General features: G+C 37.4%; 1 protein-coding gene across 1 annotated transcript in view; it reads right to left on the bottom strand.

The window, feature by feature from the left end:
• VRK1 (VRK serine/threonine kinase 1) overlaps positions 1-18,922 on the bottom strand; it is a 146,054-nt gene that overhangs the window by 59,077 nt on the left and 68,055 nt on the right. The window contains exons 4-5 of the mRNA XM_036753066.1: positions 1,882-1,951; positions 1,336-1,423 (exon numbers count right to left, since the gene is read on the bottom strand). Coding sequence (XP_036608961.1) covers positions 1,336-1,423; positions 1,882-1,951 — 158 coding nt within the window. The remainder of the gene's footprint in view (positions 1-1,335; positions 1,424-1,881; positions 1,952-18,922) is intronic.

Here is an 18,922-nt window from a genome sequence, read left to right as displayed (position 1 = left end):
CGACTACACATATATAACCTATATCAGCTTGCCTTCTCAATGGGGCGCATGGGGGAGTGGGAAGGGAGGAAGGGAGAAAATTTGGAACTGAAAGTTTTAAAAACAAAAGTTAAAAATCATTTTTACATGTAACTGGGGGAAAATAAAATACTAAATTTAAAAAAGAAACAAAAAGTGGGAATCTATAAGGTTGAGGTAAGGAGGAAACACATTTCAGGCATGTGAACAGTCAGTGCTCAGACAGAGAGATATGAAGTGTCATAGGTAAGCAAGGGAGAGAAGCCAAGGTTAGCTAGACCTTGGATTAGACCAGATTATAAAGGGCTTTAAAAGATAAACACAGGAGTTACGTTGTTCTAGGGGAAATAGAAAGCCCCTGGCTTTGACTAAGGAGAGAAATTACATAGTCAAATTTGTACTTGGGAAAATTACTGTGCAGCAGTGTGAAGGACCGAGTAGAATGTCAAGACTTGAAGCAAGAAGACCAATTAGAACATTGCTACAATAATCTCAGTGAGAGGTGATCAAAATTTAAAATGAGAGCTGTGAGAATAGAGAGAACGGATCAAATGTTAGAAATACTGTGGCTAAAGAAAGATAAGATTTGGCAACTGAATGGATAAGGAAGGATAAAGGGGACTAAGGAGTCAAGGCTAATAGTGATGAAGTTACAAACCTGGGAGAATTTTTCAGAGATTGTTGCATTCCAAGTCTTAAAGCCATAAAATAAACCTATAGATTATTAGTATTCAAAAGATAGGTCTTTGTTTCTAATCCATTAAACAATTAATTACTATATGAATAAAACAGCATCGCTAGGTGGCACAGTGGATAGAATGTTGGGCCTGGAGTCAGAAGATTCATGTGCATGAGCTCAAAATAAAGAAAACAAAACTAATGCTTTTCTGGTATCTTAGCTCCCCAGCCTCAGCTCACTTTGAGCACTGGAACTCCTGCAATGGATGAAATGCCAGACCTGAAGTCAGGAAGACTCATCTTCCTACGTTTCAAATCTGGCCACTAGCTGTGTGACCCTGAGCATGTAACTTAACTCTGTTTGCCTCAGTTTTGTCATCTATAAAATGAGCTGGAGAAGGACATGGCAAACAACTCCAGAATCTCTGCCAAGAAAACCCCAAATGGGGCCACAAAGACTCAGACACAACTGAAATGACTGAACAACAAAATAATTCCTTATGTGTAAAGTCAGATAGGTAAACAGATAGACAAGCTTAATGAATATCATACTAAGTACACAGCTATAGAAGGAATTTACTATTTTAAAAAATTAATCATTAAAAAGTAACACTACATACTACGATGCTTATCTTTTACCTGTTTCCATTTTTATCATGTAGTCCAGAACCCCAATACTTAGGAACACCCAGGTACTTCAGTTTATGAGAACGAATCCACTTTTGAACTACAAGTTAAAAGACAAAGTTTATTATATCTAAATGCAAATAAAAGCCGCTTGCCAAAAAATGTACATATTCACTTTATAACATAAAGAAACATCAAACTATTTGTTAATAAATCAATAGCTAAGAATATAAAGATTGAGATTTAATTTATTATCCTGAAGCAGAAGTTTTGGAAAATTTTTATGTATATCCCCAGCAAAGGCCATTTTGGCTAGATCACAAAGTGTGGATGGGGAGTAATATAAAATGAGACTAGGAAGGTAGGCTGGCATCAAGCTGTAGAAGTCATCAACAGCTAAATAGAGGAATTCATATGTGATCCTAGAGGCAATAGAAAAAAATGTAAAAATAAATGAAAGTTTTATAATAAAACAAGATGTAGTCTGGGTTCAGGTAATATAGATAGAACTGACATATGAAAAGAAAATTCACATTGAGATATGTAATAAATACTTACTTAGCTCTGGTTTAGCAGCTCTCTGGTAGAACTTTAATTCGGTAAAAAGAGGTCCATTGTCACTTGGTTCCTTAAAATACAAATTATTTAAAATTAGTCCTACCTTTTCAAATTAAGATTTTCTCTATTAAAAATTAACAAGAAAATTACTCTAACTGTAATTTATCTGCTACATGGGAAATACCTATTGATAATTAAGTTTATCCCCACACTCAATTAAATCCAGTAAAGTAGAAAATTTTAAAATGTGTTCAGAATATTCTGAGTCTTACTTTTCCCCTAACTCCTATAAAGGAATAAAATGGGTAAAATCAGATAAGCAGGTTCAATCTTTATTACAAAAGTTTGTGGAATTTTTTTAAAAAATGCTCATTCGTTTTTTTGTTTTAACATCACTTTTATTTCCCAATTTATCCCCTTACCTAACTACAAAGATACTCTTGTAATTAATAAAGAAAAAGAATAAAAAGCAGTTAAGAAAAACTAACCAACACATATTTTCCCAGTTTGATAATATATGAAATATTCTACCAATAGTCTACTACCTTTGTAAGGTGATTATTAAATCCTGATCATTAAAATCACACATCATTCAATTTCGGTTTTGTTGTCATTATGTAGTTTTCCTACCTTTGCTCAGTTTATTCTACACCAGCTCATATAAGTTTCTCCAAAATTCTTTAGTTTCCTCAATCTTGACAATACAGCAACATTCCATTACCTTTCCTAATCAATAGGCATTTGAGTCATACTTTATTTTAAACCGACCCTGATATTTGCTAATTTTAGTCTGAAGGGAGGTGGGACTGACCAAGTATTTCATGCAAAATTTCACTCCTTATTTCATCACAAAATAACAGAATTTAAGATCTGAATGGGAATTCAGGGCCATCTAAATCAAATCCATACCTGACCATGAATCCCCTTCAAGTTGGATTCCAGACAAGAGATCATTTAGCCATTCCTTGAAGTAAAGAGGAGCCCAGAATTTCCAAAGGCTGTCTATTGCTCATCTGCATAGTTCTAGCTGTTATGAGATTTTCCAGGACCCAGTTTATCTCTTTACAAACTCTACCTATTGCTCTGAGACTTACAGTCCACTAAAACTCCTAAATCTTTTTCAGACAAACTACTACCTAATCACAACCTTCTTTGGAAAATTGTGGGTTTTTTTTTTTAAACCAAAGTATGTTCTTTTACATCTATCCCTAATAAATTTCACCTTTTTGGAGTAAGCACAGTCCGTCTGTCACAATATTTTTTGATCCCAACTCTATAATCCAATGAATTAGGTTTTCCTATGTCTGTTTCCAAGTAAATAAAATGTTAAACATGGAGCCAAACATGGGGCCAAACAGAGATCCATGGTATAGTGCTCCACTGAAGACTTTTCTAAAGTTGTCATCAAACCATTAATGACTACTCTTTGGTTCTGGCCACTCAAACAGTATGAATATGCCTAACTATACTAGAATCTAGGCCAAATTTTCCATCTTTTTAACTTCACATATATTGTGCATTTACCTATGTCCATACATATTGCTTCCCTCAGTTGAATGTGAGCAACTTGAGCACTGGGACTGTTTTGTTTCTTTGTATCTCCAGTGTCTAGTACAGTGCCTTTCACGTAGTAGGTGTAGTAGGCATGTAATAAATACTTGTTGACTTGAGACACTTTAAAAAATGCTTTAGTAAAACCTAGGTAAACTACATCTACATCATTCTCCAGGCCTGTAAGGGAAATTCAATTAGTTTTGCATGCCTTTTTCTTCATGAAACATTGCTAGCACAATGTTAACGCTACGAAAAAAAATTTTTTTAAAGGCAAAAAGCTGCTGTCTTCCAGGAGCATGCATTCTAATGGAGAGATAATACCTAAGTAAATAGGTACATAAAGATACCTATTTCTCTATGCATAAGATAAACCCTTTTTCAAAACATTGGGGTCTAAAAACCAGGTGTGTCTTATACAGTGGTTGTAGATTTTTTTACTTGCATTTCCTGCTTATTCGCACTTGTTGTCTTTGTGCTCACTGTTTCACATTTGGTAGCAGTATATTAGGTTACGTTTTGCCACGTTCTGCCCAGAAATGGCTCAGAAAAGATTTTCATACAGTGCTGAATTCAAGTTAAAAGTGATCCAGTTTGCAAAAGTGAATCGAAAGCATGCTGCTGAACGTAAGTTTAGTCCTCCTCCAACTGAGAAAACAATCCAAGACTGGCTACGGGAAGAAGAAACCCTGCTGAAGACACCACAGCAGAAGAAGGCCATGAGAGGCAAGTCAGCAAAATGGCCTGATTTAGAGAGGGAATTGAAAATATGGATTGAAGAGCAAAGGGCAATTGGAATTCCTGTGTCCACAAAGATGGTTCAGCATGCGGCAAGAAGAATTGCTGATGAAAAAGAAGTTACTGATTTCAAAGGAGGACACAATTGGTGCTTCAGGTTCATGAAACGGAATGGACTAAGCATGCGTACATGCACCAGACTTGCCCAAAAGATGCCCGAAAGCTAGGAGCAAATGAATAAAACTTGAGTTCAATAACTTTATGTAATACATTTTTTTTCAAATTTCAGGCCCCAAAATTAAGGTGTGTCTTATACACGGGAGTGTCTTATACATGGGGAAACACAGTAAATAGAGTAGATGGAAAGTAACCTTAGACCAAGTTTGGTCCCAAAGAAGAGAGATGAGAACGTACCTCCCACCTTTCCTTGCAGAGGTAGGGCACTATGAGTGTGGAACCCTGCATATAACTTAGGACTTGGCTAATATATTAGATAGGTTTGCTAAACTGCATTTTATTCTCTTACTTTTGTGTTATGTGCTTTAAAGATGAATTACCTGAATGGAAGAAGAGTAGGTGAATGGAAGAAGAGTAGGTAAATGAAGGTCATGTAAAAACAAAAGGCATGTTTTTAATTAGACTCTAGAATTTTACCAGTAATTGAATTTAAGTTCAGTGACCAATAGTCTGCAGATTGCATTATCTTTTCTTTTTTGAAAACTGGAAAGACATTTATTCCTCTTCAGTTCCCTATTCTCCATCATCTTCAAAAAATCACTGACAGTAGGGGCTCAGCAATCACATCTAGGTCTAATGACTAGAAATCATCAAGGACAGAGAGACGTCCTCTTATCTCTCTACCTCTCTTGGGTATCAACCATTACCCCTTTTCATTCTCTCTTCCTTTCCAAAGTTCATTCTCCTCAATAGACAAAAAGTAATAATCAATCTTGTCAAATATAACAGCCAATGATGTATTAGTCTAGTATTCAAAGTTAGAGGACACATTCCTCCTTTCTGTTAATAACTGATAAATTGTTTTCAGAAAATGTGCTTCCTATCATTTTTTTGTTTGGGTATTTGTTCAGAAGTATATCTACTATATCAAAATAAAATATATCCTAATTCTTTAAAAATCTGAGCGGCAATGCCTTCTCTTTGTTATCCATTCTCATCACCCCATCTGCCCTGAACAGAGGTCCTAAACTGCTCCTAAAAAAAAAGAGAAAAAAAAAACTTTGTTTCCCTTAGCTTCCTCAGTAATTTCAGTTCAATCTAAATTTTGGCACACCAGAAAACTTTAAATAATTGGACCATGCTTTTGTATTCATTTTCTTGCTTGACCATTCAGGAATATTTTACACATTTTTTAAAATGTTATTTTGCCCTTTTTTTCTTTTAATTTTCTGCTTATTCTGAGCCTAACCAATACTAAAAGAAATATTAGCATATCTATATACAAGATAAAACAGAAAAAAACACAAATGAAGTTACTAACCTCTTGCTTAATAAACTCTAAGACCTCAGCTCTTGAAAAAGGACTCACTATTCTATTAAAAACTGCTGGGAAAACTAGAAAGTAGTATAGCAGAAATTGAGTTTAGACCAACATATCCCACCACATACCAAAATAAATTCTAGATGGACACATCATTTGCATATAAAAGCTCATATCATAAACAAATTAGAGGATCAAGGAAGAAATATCCTTTCAGTTCTACAGACAGATTTCTGGGGGCAGAGCCAACATGGCAGAGAGGAGGAAGCATTACAGTCAAGCTCTCCCAACATTCTCCTCCAAAAACTTTAAATAATGTCTCAAATTGAGAATTATGGAGAGGTAGAGCCAACAAAAGAGCAAGATGAAACATTCTTCAAGTCCAAGACAATTCAGAAAGTTAGAAAGATCTGTGATACCGGGGTGACACCTGGTTAAGAGATCACATAGGAGCAATACCAGCCTTGGGAGTGGCTGCAATAGCACCAGCAGCAGTAATCAAACCAGCAAAAACAAGAGGATCCAACAATTACTCATAAAGAGACAACAGCAGATCTCTTTGCTGCACTGGGTACAGGACTAGATGCTATTTAGCCACTCCACCGCCTAGACTTCTAGGTCACAGTGCAAGGGCAGAAAGGAACATATTCGGTCATGAGGAAGGAGGGGCCCTTGTGAGCAGTATTTCTTGAGGTTACAAGGGATCAGGACCTTTTCTGGATAAGGACTAGAGCCCAGATCTGGAGAGTAGTGACCACTCCTCTTCCCAGAAAACATCATGTTGGAAGCACTAAAAACTTCCAAACTCCCAGAACTATGCAAGGAACATAGCCCATCTTTAACATAAAGTTCAAAGTCAATAAACAGGCTGGAAAAAATGAGCAAACAACCACAAAAAGAAACTTGACTATAAAAAGCCACTATGGTGACAGAAAAAATCAAGACACAAAATCAGAAGACAATGATGCCAAAATAGCTATGAGCAAATTATCAAAGAAAAAAAAAAGTGAATTGGACACAAGCCCAAAAGAATTTCTGGAAGAGCTAAAACACAATACCAATAATGCTTAAATAGAAGACAGTTAACTGGGAAAAAAATCTCTGTAGCAAGTTCTAATAGAAAGTCTCATTTCCAGCATAAATAAGGGACTGATTTAAATTTATGGAAACAAGCTATTCCTCAATTTAATCAAAGGATATTAATTGGAAGTTTTCAAAAAAAAGAAAGCCAAGTTCTCGACAGCCTTAAGAAAAATTGCTACAAATAACTAATGAAGAAATTCAAATTAAAACTACTCTTAGGTTCCACTTTATTCCCCTGACACTGGCAAAGACAACAAAAAAGAGAAAGGTGACAGCTGTTGGTGGGGCTGAGGGAAGACAAGCACACTAATAAATGTTTGGTGGAGCTATGAATTGATCTAGGCATTCGAGAAAGCAATTCTGAACTATGCCCACAAAGTCACTAAACTGTGCATACCCTTTTACCCAGCAATACCACTCACTACTGGCTGTATACTACCACCACTGTCACCACCACCACCACCACCACTACCCCATACTCCTACACAAAGAGAGCAGAAAAAGGGGAAAAGGAAAAATATGTGCAAAATTTTTATAGCAGCTTTTTTCCTAGTGGCAAAGAATTGGAAACTAACAGGATGCCTAACAATTGAGGAAGAGCTAAACAAATTGTGATATGTGAACATAATGGAATAGAACTGCACCATAAGAAATGATAAGGAACATGATGAAGATAAATAATGAACATTTTTAGAGACTTGGCTGACCTAATAGAGAGTGAACAGAACACCAGGAAAACAATTTGTATAATAACATCAACAATGTAAAGACAAACAACTTTAAAAGATTTAGGAACTCTGAATGATGCAATGACCGATTATAATTTCAGAACACCAACACAGAAGTATGCTAACCACCTCCTAACAAAGATATCATGGACTACAGATCCAAAATAACTGATTTTTTGACTCTGCATATTTGTTATAAAGTTTCTTTCTTTTTTTCCCAACTGGAGTCAGGGAGAGGTGGGAAGGAAAGAAAAAAAAATCTTATTAATTACAAAAGAAAAGGATAAAAAAAAATGTTTAGAGAAAATCACTCTGGTGGCTATGTGGAAAGTGGAGTGGGGTGCAGAGTGACTTAAGGCAACGTGACCACTATCTAACAGGGTTCCCCTGTCCCCAAGCAACATACACTGGATTGAGCTTTCTTTCAAAGGGGACTCAGGACTTGACTGGTCTGAGGCACTAGGACTCAGGATATTCCTCCCTTGAAGCAGTTTCCTGGTAGTCTCTTGCTGTGTTGGTGCTGACTTCTTGGTCACGTGGTCACATTAAAAGCCTGACCCATCTGAAGTCTAGGAGTTCAGAAAGCAGTGGCCCCGAGACTGTGTAAACTACTGGACCCCCTCCTGCTTCCATAAGGAGGTCACATCTACTAAAGATAAGTGCTACTGTATCTCTGTTAAATATCCTATGTTAAAATTAAGTAAACCTCTTTTAGTTAACTGCTGAGTACCCTCACTTTGTCCAAACATCCAACCTGAACTAAGAGGGTAATGGTACGAGTCAGGCCCACCTTAACAGGCTTAAGGGCAACTACAACAGGCCAAGTGGGAGGGTGTTGTTGTTCATCCTTCCTACTCCAAGAAGAGCAATGACATCATGACTTCAGTGTCAAGGTACAGTGTGTTCAGCTGTGGCTGATAAGTCTAATAGTCACTTGGAAAGCTCTCACGGGTCAGGCACAAATAGTCCGTGGAACACTGGGGATGAACAATCTCCACATTTGCACATCTCACATCTCCTTTGTACTCTGGGGACTCTGCTTTGCTCACAGAGTTCAGCACCGTCGCCATGCCGGATCATCTTGTGACCATGTCTCCTGTGTCTCATGTACCATACTGAAGTTCTTCAGAGAGACCTTGAGAGTAACTCTGTACCACTTCTTCTGACCTCATTATGAGTACTTGATTTGGGTGAGTTCTTCATAAAATAGTCTTTTAGGCAAATGTACATCTGGCATTTGAACAACATGGCCAGCCCATCAGAGTTGCGCTCTCTGCAACAGAGTTTGAAGGCTTGGCAGCTCAGCTCAAGAAAGGACCTCAGTGTCCAGTACCTTATCTTGCCTGGTAATCTTCAGAATATTCCTATAACAATCCAAAAGGAAGCAGTTCAATTTTCTGGCATGGAGCAGGCAAACTGTCCATGTTTCACAGGATACAACAATGAAGTTGGTACAACAGCTCTAGATTTTCAGTTTGATATACTGTCTAATAACTCTTCTTTCCCACACTTTCTTTCAGAGGCACCCAAATGCTGAGCTAGCTCTGGCAATGCCTGCATTAACTCATCATATATGTGGATATCCCTGGAAAGCATACTGACTAGGTAAGTTAACTCATCCACAGCATTCATTTGTTGAAACCAATGGTTGAAACCAAGGGATGGTGTAGTGCTCGCTGGTAGGAAACCTCTGCTTTCTTGGTATTTACTCTCAGGCCAAAACTAACACAAGAAGCAGAGAATTTAACCATACTCTGCTTCATCTTGTGCTTAGAGGCTGCACTGAGTGCACAATCATCTGCAGACAAAAAGTCATACAACTCTCCCTCCATTTTAGTCTTGGAGGTAAAAAGCAATATGAGCCTGAATTAGGGTGACAGTCAAAGTCAGGTGAGTAGATAAGTGAGTGTCAACAGGCAGGGAAAAAAAATATTGGTAGGCACAGCTAGGTAACGCAGTGAGTAGAGCAGCAGCCCCAGAGTTAGGAGGACCTGAGTTCAAATCCGACCTCAGACACTTGACACAGTTACTAGCTGTGTGACCTTGGGAGAGTCACTTAACCCCAAATGCCCTGCCTTCCCCCCTCCAAAAAAAATTACCAAAAAGATATCGGTAGATAGAGAAAACAGGATTTAAAATTAGATAGAGGGGATGATGGTCTTGGTGAGAAGGTGAACCTCCACAGAGAATGAAGTAAAGGAAAAGAGAACATAAAAAAAGGTCAAAGGGTTGGTGAAATGAAGAGAGGAAAAAACGGAGGAAGGCAAGTGGCTTCAATTTTCTCAGTAAAGTATGAGGTCTTTAGATGAGATGATGGAAGAAAGGGAATAATGCTATGTCTTAAAGAAAGAGTAGATCTGAAATACTTACTGTGATAAATGGAGTAAGAAAATCAATTAGGAAGGAGCAGAAGGCCTCACACACTCACTAGCTATGTAAACTTGGGCAAGTTGCTTAACTCTGTTTGCCTCAGTTTCCTCATTTGTAAAAAGGAGTTGGAGAAGGAAATGGCAAACCACTCCAGTATCTTTGTCAAGAAAACCCCAAATGGGGTCAGGAAGAGTTAGACACAACCAAACAACAAAAGAAGGATTCACTTGCTACAACAAAAGCAGTTAAGATCTGCAGAGGAGCAAGTCACTAAATTTGCGTGAATTTGTTGCTCCATTAAGCAGCACGTGAATAGGGTTCAAGGAAACAGATACTGGGAGTCATCCAGCATTGAGATATAGCAAAGTATCAACAGTGATAAAATAAATGCAACAATGAACGGGATTTGAGAATAAATGATAGCATAGAGCTGAACTGGCTTGCCAAGGAGTTTAAAATGTGAAGGGAATATGTTCTGCATGACTTCACATGTATTATAGATAGATATCATATTGCTGGCCTTCTCAATGGGTGGGGGAGAGGCTAGAGGGAAGGAGAGAATTTGGAACTAAAAATTTAAAAATGAATGTTTAAAAAATTTAAAACATGAAGGGAGAAGAAGAGAGCTGAGGTGATGACCTAGGTATGGATAGAATGGTCATGAGATGGAGGACTGGAAGGAAGAAGAGGAGGAGGAAGGCACAAGGAAAGACAAAATGATAAGAGATTGCAATCCAACAAAGGAACTCTAGAGTACTTTATCAAGTACTTTATGACTTGTGGGTGATGGCAAGATCAAGATCATGAGTGTGACCATCCCGGAATGTAGCTGATAAAGAGTAGAAGGAGAGGGGCAGCTAGGAGGCACAGTGAATAGAGCACCAGCCCTGGAGTCAGGAGGACCTGAGTTCAAATACAGCCTCAGACACCTCACATACTTACTAGCTGTGTGACCTTGAGCAAGTCACTTAACCCCAATTGCTCTGCCTTCCTCTCTCCAAAAAAAAAAAACAACAAAGAATAGAAGGAGAAGGTCATGGAAATCAAGAAACTAGGAAGGTAGGGTTTTTGAAGAAAGATCAGTACATGTGTTGACGTTCTATAGTATGAGTACAGAAGCTGGGGTGGAGCTTTATCATAGGATTAAAGATCTCAAGCTGGAAGGGAATTCAGAAGCCATCTAGTACAACTCTTGTTTTATAGGTGAGATAATCAATTCATTGAAAAAGGAGAGTGAATATCCTCAGGTTCAGCAACAATCACTAGGATATAGATCAGATAATAAATTTTGCTAGAGTGTACCTCAGAGGAAAAAAATTTGCTGAGTGATGCCCAATATTAGAAGTGCCTAAATGTGACAATTATTTTCCTACAGCTTTTAAGATCCTTTCCTGCCCCACTCCCAAATCTACAAGCTCTTTGAAGCTAGTGATTTATTTATGTACAAAAGCTAATTTGGAAGCTCAATATAAACTACCCAGAGATCTATCACTTCTTCTATCAGTGACACACACATATGTGTACATATGTATGTCATTGATGCAGAAGCGCAATTAATTTATAAAGAGGTCCTTTTGGTACTTCATAACCTAAACTTCCTGAGATGAGGATTACATAAAGAAATCACTCTATCTAGACTATATTCTGCTCCATACCAATTAATGTTAAAGGTTGCATTTATATTGATGCCTATATCCTCAAAAGAGTCTGCAAAATTTGTGAAAAGAAGCATTGTCTGCTCATGTTACCAAAAGATGTTAAGTGATTTTCTTAAGGTCTTATACCAGAACCAGGATAATAATTTGTATTTCTTGTCTACTAGTTCACATACTAAATCAGCCATTCTTACCTTTATACTATTTTTCATTTGTATTCATTTGCAATATACATAATTGTAATTTGTAAGCAGATCATTCTTTTTGAACACTTAAAAAACTTTAACTGCAGTATACTATCAAAGTCCTGGAAATACTACAGTCAACAAAACCATGTTCCCATAGTTCTTTTTATCTCTTAAAGAGAATTTTGCAAGCACCAAGTAACTCGTCCTCTGAACTTCTTTTTGTCAACATCATTCATACAGGGTGGTTACTACTCTTTAAGTTGTATACTGCTATTTAATTTTTCAGGGAATCGTGCTTCTTTCTCTAAAGAGATTGTAAACTCTTTGAGAGGAAGGGTCATGATTTATATTTTGTGGGTTAGAATCTGTTAGGAAGCATCAGAAGAAAAAGCAGATTGTATTTATTCATTGTAATTGATAGCACAGTAATTTGCATATTGTATACTCTCCAAGTTTGTTAGTTTCACTGACTTTAAAATAACTTTTTATACAAAAATTTCTAGTACCTATCTTTCACACTTTTGGTTTTGTTTTTGACCTATTCTTCAATGTTGTGTCAACTTGAGTTCATTCATCCTCCTTCCCTCCTGTCTGAGACTTCCTACACATTTGTTAGACCCTCTTCTGATATGCTTTCTCTCTGTACTCTGCTTTAATTCTTTTAATGGCCCTTTTTCTATACTTCCATTTTAACAGAAAATGCTATTGCCTTAATTCATCACTGGAATTACAAACTAAAATGAGTAGCAGTATTTCTAGTACTAAATTCATTCTTTACTAGTATTTACAAGTGATAAATTAGAGATAATTTTAACGTTAGGATCAGGTTTAGTAATAGTACAATTTCATTTAGTTCCTCTAAGTACAAAACACCTCTTTAAAAAATAGAAATCCTTGGAATTCAATTCACTTAAAAAATATTTATGAAGCTCCTATTATGTTCCAAGTACTGCGCTGAGTGCCAGGGACACACACATACCCCACAAAAAAGTAGTCCTTGTCTTCAAATAAGCTTATATTCTACTTGGGGAATAAAATATGAAAACATTTTTTTTAACTAAAGGTAATCTGAGATAGGAGCAACCACTAACAACTAAAGGGAAAAGAAAAGGCTTCGCAAAAGAGGTGGTTAGCTAACATTTAAAAGAAGCTAGGTAATTTTAAGAGACAAACACAAGAAAGGAATATATTCCAGATACAGGGGTAGGCCTTCAAAGGCACAGAGACAGGAGACAGGTGGACAATTTCAGTGAACAAAATCTAGCTAGTTTGGCCATATGTGAGGAGTGACATGAAATCAATGTGGAAGCCAGGCTGGGGCCAAACTGTAAAGAGCTTTAAACAACAAGCTGGATAGTCTGGTTTATCTATAGCCAGTTGGGAGCCACTGATGATTCCTAAGAAGGGAAAATGCAGTGCCCCACAGGATGGAAAGACACATCTACTTTAGGCTAGGAGACCTCAATAATAAAGGAAAAGTCATTATCAGTTTGGTTTTAAGAATAAGAGTTTTTAGAAAATGTAAGGAATAGACAGGAATATCTGTATATATGCGTAGGGGCTGGGGATGGGCAGGGAGCAGCATGAAGGTCAGGCTGATGTGCAGAGATATTTAAAGACTCTCTACCAGGCCCAGAGAATGGAAAAGGTATGAGTTTACAATGTGCCACGCACTGTGTTAAACACTGGTGATACAAAGGAAAGCGATTTAAAAAAAAAAAACCTTAGCTCTCAAGAAGCTCTCTATAACATGTGAAGGGGGAACAACCTGCTAACAACTAGGTACAAATAGGACACATACAGGATAAGCTGGAGACAAATTGGGCGCTGAGATTAAGGAGGGACCCGAGGCCTCTTGCAGAAGGGGGGACTTCAGCTGAGACCTGAAGTAAGCCAGGAGGAAGAGAGAAGGGAGGGAGATCCAGTCACGGAGTCTTGTGCAATAAACAGAAAGGAGGCTAGTGTCTGGATCCTAGAATACAGGGAGGGAAATGAGGTATAATAAGACTGGAAAAGTAGGAAGAAGTTGGGTTATGAAGCCATATAAATGTATATATATATATACATATATATATTATAACATACTTATATTTGATCCTGAAGGTAACAAGCAGCCACTGGAGCAAAAACATCATTTGGTAAGAGGGGCAGAAGAAAAACCAGTATTTGAAAATTATTCTGGTTTAGTTCTTTTCTCTAAGCTTCTCCACACTTTTCCAGTTGTTGCAATGGCTACTTGGGTTCCCAGTATTTGGCATACTTCCTTTAAGTGACTAGTGCTAATTCACTATTCTCTTGTTTGGCTTAAGTATTCACATAGTCTCTATCTCAGGCTGTGAGATCCATTCCTCTTTCAGGTAGGGGCTTTATAAGCATCTTTTACTTAGGTTTCCTGGGGTTTAGAACTGAAAAGAATCACGGAAACCATGTCTCCGACAAAATTTTATAGATTGAGAAACTAAAATCCATGAAGAGTTGACCTAATTCAGAAAAGCAACAAGCAGAGACAGGATTTGAATCCAGGTCCTGTGACTCTCCATCTGTACTCTTTTTACTACTCTTTCAATATTATGGGTGAAAATAATGGTAATGAGCCCAACTGCCCTGTGAAGGTACCCAAAAGAGTCTGCTCTGTACCTCCCCCTCTGCCTTGGTGAGCCTGATCTAGCCAAGTACATGTGAAACCACTGATCACCAAGGACAGCAGAAATGAGGTCTTTGCCAATAAATAACTGAAGGTCGCAGTAACTATACTTTTTATGGATGAAAAACATAACTACGGAGATGAGCAACCTGATTGGCTGCACAAGACATTTATCTTGACAAACAAGTGAATAAGAAAAAAAAATCAAATCATTCAATAAAAATTGTTGCTAAATATGGACGGGGCTCGAGTCTAGAACTATAATTTCACTGGCGTAAGAGAAGCAACCCCTCCCCCATGAGGAAATTCATACACCAATGCAGATGGGCCATTTCTTTGTCAGTTAACTTCGCAAACTGCCCACAGTATAAATGACTTGCAAATCGCTGAGTCACACAGTAAGTAGGTGCTACCAGTGGGATCTATACTGAGGTATTCCTGATACTGAGACAGCTCTTTATCTACTCCAATGTGCCACCTTTCTAATCTATATAGTGACCAAGCCCCAAAATTCCAACACCTTATTTTCTCCCAGTTACTAGCATATTTTTTGGCCAGAATCTAATTTTGAAAATTGACTTAACTTTACAATGCAGTTTACACAAGTAGTCATTATTATCAATAAGTTCATGGCAAAAGTAGAGATGGAACTCAGTTGGTTCACTGTATCATGGTGCCTCAGGTATAAACTAACATATATCTGTAATTGGTGTTTGCATGGAAAAAAAGTTTTCAGACTCATGTTTGATTTTCCTCATGAGTGGTGATGTGAATTTTCAAATCATATTTCATAATTTTTAGTAGGGAAGATACATTTCATACAACTTTATTTCTAAATGGCAGCCAAATGCATTCAGATTGTGCCATTGAAATATATCACATTTTAATGATTTTTTTTTTCCCTGTTGTCATCTTCATTTTGACACCTAGAATTCTTAAAGATACTTTTGGTGATATTCTGGGTTAAAATGTCAGTCCTAATTTCTTCTTTAAACCCTGGATACTGTAGACTTGGCAAAGCAATTCAAATTTGAAATATGTTAATAAAATAGTCTTCAGTTAAAGTATTGTTCTTCTACAGAAATAGATAGGTTTTCCTACAATGAATGCCAAGGAAGTGTCTCCTTTATTTTGTTATAATGGAATTCTCCATTGTGAAGGGGGAAAAAAGCATGAAATGAGTTCCATGATCCTTCCTTGTAGGGGGATTTTCATTATAATAGCTTGAGTTACACTGGTTGATTCTCATTATTCCAAGTTTCATAAATTAGTGCCTGAAGGAAAACTTGAAAATTAAAGTTGGTACATCAGTAAGTTCTAACTGAATAAATCAGAGCTTTATACTGATAGTAGTAGTTTGCTAGAATCTGTCCTAGAATAACTGCCCTTGAAAATATTTTACATTTTGAATCAGGGATGCCAAAAGTTAGTCCCTAACAACTAACTTTGTTTCACAGGATCTTTTCTTCCTAAATTCCCATTTACTTGTCTCCATTCCTATTCTTCTGTCCCAATGTTCCTGTCAAAAGCTGTCAGTTTTCACAGTTCCATAAGTGTTTGACTGCAGGACCCTCTTACTCTTTTGTCACCACACTGACACAACACTTGTAGCAGTAGAACTGTCAATGGCTCCCCTATGCCTGCTAAGGCCCCTTGGTCTGGTATATGACTATTTACAATCTGGTCTTCTAGTCATATCCTGTTAGTACTTCTCCTTGTGTATTCTGAACTCCAACCAAACTGAATTATTATCTGCCTGCTAAACATATTCCATATTTTCCTCTTTTTTAAAACTTTGCCTACTGTTCTATTCCCTAGATTTGAAATCCAGAGTCTCCCATTGCATCTCTCCAGCCGTCCTGATGAGAATCAGGCCACTGGACCCAGATGGCTATGGAGGAGAAAGTGAGGCTGGTGACCTTGCACAGCCTTCCCTCACTCAAATCAAAGTCAACTGCAAGTCATGTCATCAACAAAGGACAAACACAATTATTGAAAAGGGCAGTTAGGTAGTGCCAAGCCCAGAGTCAGGAGGACCTGAGTTCAAATCCAGCCTCAGACACCTACCAGCTATGTGACTCTGAGCAAATCCCTTAACCCTGTTTGCCTCAGTTTCCTCATCTTAAAATGAGCTGGAGAAGTAAATGGCAACTCCAATGGATCTTTTGCCAAGAAAAACCCCAAAGTCACAAAAAGTTGGGAAATAACTAAATGACTGAACAGCAACTACTACTGACAACCTTCTATTTTTCAAAGCCCAATTTAATTGTTACCTCTTCCATAAAACCTTCCCTGATAATCCCCCAGCCTATAACTTATCTCTCCCATATGACCTCATAGCACATTACATTTATCTTATGTGAGTTCTAATTTGTATATATTAGTTCTGCTGTAATGGGCATTTTTCAAAACTTCATTTGTTCCCATGCAGAATGTGAGTGAGCTTGCTTTTGCGGTTATTTCTTTGGTGAAAAACAGTGAGAGAATATAAAAAAGGGTGACCCTTCAACATAACTGACAAGCTGCAATATCTTCTGACACTCTATTCCACAAGCAAACCTCAGGTCTTTATCAAGGTAAAATGGCATATTTGTTGTATATCTTCTGGTACAGAAGGAGCTGTGATGGAGAAGAGTTGGTCCTCAACACCCCCTTCACTTTGGCCTTTGCCAAGTGGTGACCCACCCTGGGGAAGGCCAAAAATCAGCCCAACACCCCAGAGGCATCCACTATTTATTGTAGTGATTTATGTATTTCTTAACCATTTAACATGTATAAAATTATGCTACCATTTTTATTAGGTTCCTACCTTTTTTTTTAATGTGTCGCTGATCAAGTTTTTGAGTGTTGTGTCTCTAATCCTATTTTCCCAGTAAGTTGTGTTTTTTATTGGGTGACTGTGCTTAGTTCAATGCTTTTTGGGAACATATACCAATCTATAGGAGAACTGACTGTCTCCATAAAGTATAAGAACTATTCCTTATTTATTAGGCATCTTCCATAATGCCCTAGCACAGTACATCCAACATATTTCAATTCTTCAAGAATCTATGATTTTAAAATAGTGTGCCCTTTAACCATTGCTGCAAACCCCTATAATTTAGCAGATGGTTTTCAAGAGCCATGATGCCCCCTCCAAAGTTATCATCCTACAGACAACTAAACATAGCCAGGCTGATCTGTGGAAAACAGATATTCTTTCACCAGGCCCATATCAAGATTTTCCAGCTTATAGGACCCATCAAAGCTTGTATTCCACTGGCAGAGCTTTTAAGATTCCATTATCATTTCTAAAACACAATGAGACATCAGAGTAGGACTTTAGTGCTTTGAAAACTTTTGGTAAATGAATGAATCACTGGAACACCGAAAAGAACTATGTGCTACCTTAGTGAATCAAAGGTTGACACTTATATGTTTATGACGACAGATAGCATAGCAGAAATAATCTGGACTTGGAATCAGAAGTTCTAGTCCCAATGTTCGAGTCTCAAATCTACCACTTATCTGTGTGACCCAAACAAGTTAGTTTCCTTCTCTGGCATTCAGTTTCTTCATCTGTAAAATCAAAGCTGGACTAGATGATCTCTAAGGACAGCCCGAATCTAACAATCAATTCTACTTACGAAGTTGTACTCTGCAAAGCCCACATGAAGGAGCACTGTCCTGTTTCATGAAGAGACTGAAAATCATACTGGTGGTGATAAGGGAACTAACACAAGACTTAACAAGACTTAACAAGAACTAACACAAGACTTGCATATGTCACAGACCATTTGCAGATAAGAGCAGAAACAACTATTTGCAAACTGCCAAAAAAAAAAACCCTCCTTTCTATACTGGATCTTGCTTATTTTGTTGCTGGGAGTAACATGAGCTGTTTTGTATTTCCATAAAGTGAAGCATTCATCATAAACTACTACATAAAGCACTTATCATGTAACATTGCATATCATATCTATCTAAGTTAGTATTTTGTCCCTCTATGAGATGTGGTAAGCTCCTTAAGGGTAAGGATCTGGTCTTATCTATGCTACGGACTTCACTGGCTGGATAAATATTTGTCGTAATGTGCCTATTTATATCTCCCAGGTCTTATTTAAACTGAGGGACACACCTATTAATCTCAATAGAATTTCAGTAAGAAATGCTCTGAATATTTTATAAATATCTCCAACTTATACCCAAATCCATCTTCTGTAGCCAAAGTTAACAAAGTCAGAAGTTTTATGTAATGTTAGGATAAAAGAAAAAACTTGCTACCTTTTCTCACAGTCCTCACCTCCTCCTAACTACCACTTACTCGCCTATTCTTGTTAAAATAAAACGAACTTGAAGGCATTTTATGGAATCTTGGACTGACAAAGACTTCAATCTTAGTCCAATCTTCCACACAAACCAGGAAATCCTCTTGACAGAAGAATTCAATCTCTGATTGGAAACTTCTTGTGGCTAGGGGAGTCTAACCATCTGAGTTCATTATTGATTACATCAATTCTTTATTGCCCAATTTCTAATCAAACTACAAATACAAATAGCATACAAAATACCACAACACCAACTTTTATTAGATATTTGAAAATTTT

Source organism: Trichosurus vulpecula, chromosome 3, assembly GCF_011100635.1.
Source record: "Trichosurus vulpecula isolate mTriVul1 chromosome 3, mTriVul1.pri, whole genome shotgun sequence".
Lineage (NCBI taxonomy): Eukaryota > Metazoa > Chordata > Mammalia > Diprotodontia > Phalangeridae > Trichosurus > Trichosurus vulpecula.
The sequence above is the reverse complement of the archived record's forward strand: the minus strand, read 5'-3'. Positions and strand labels throughout refer to the sequence as shown.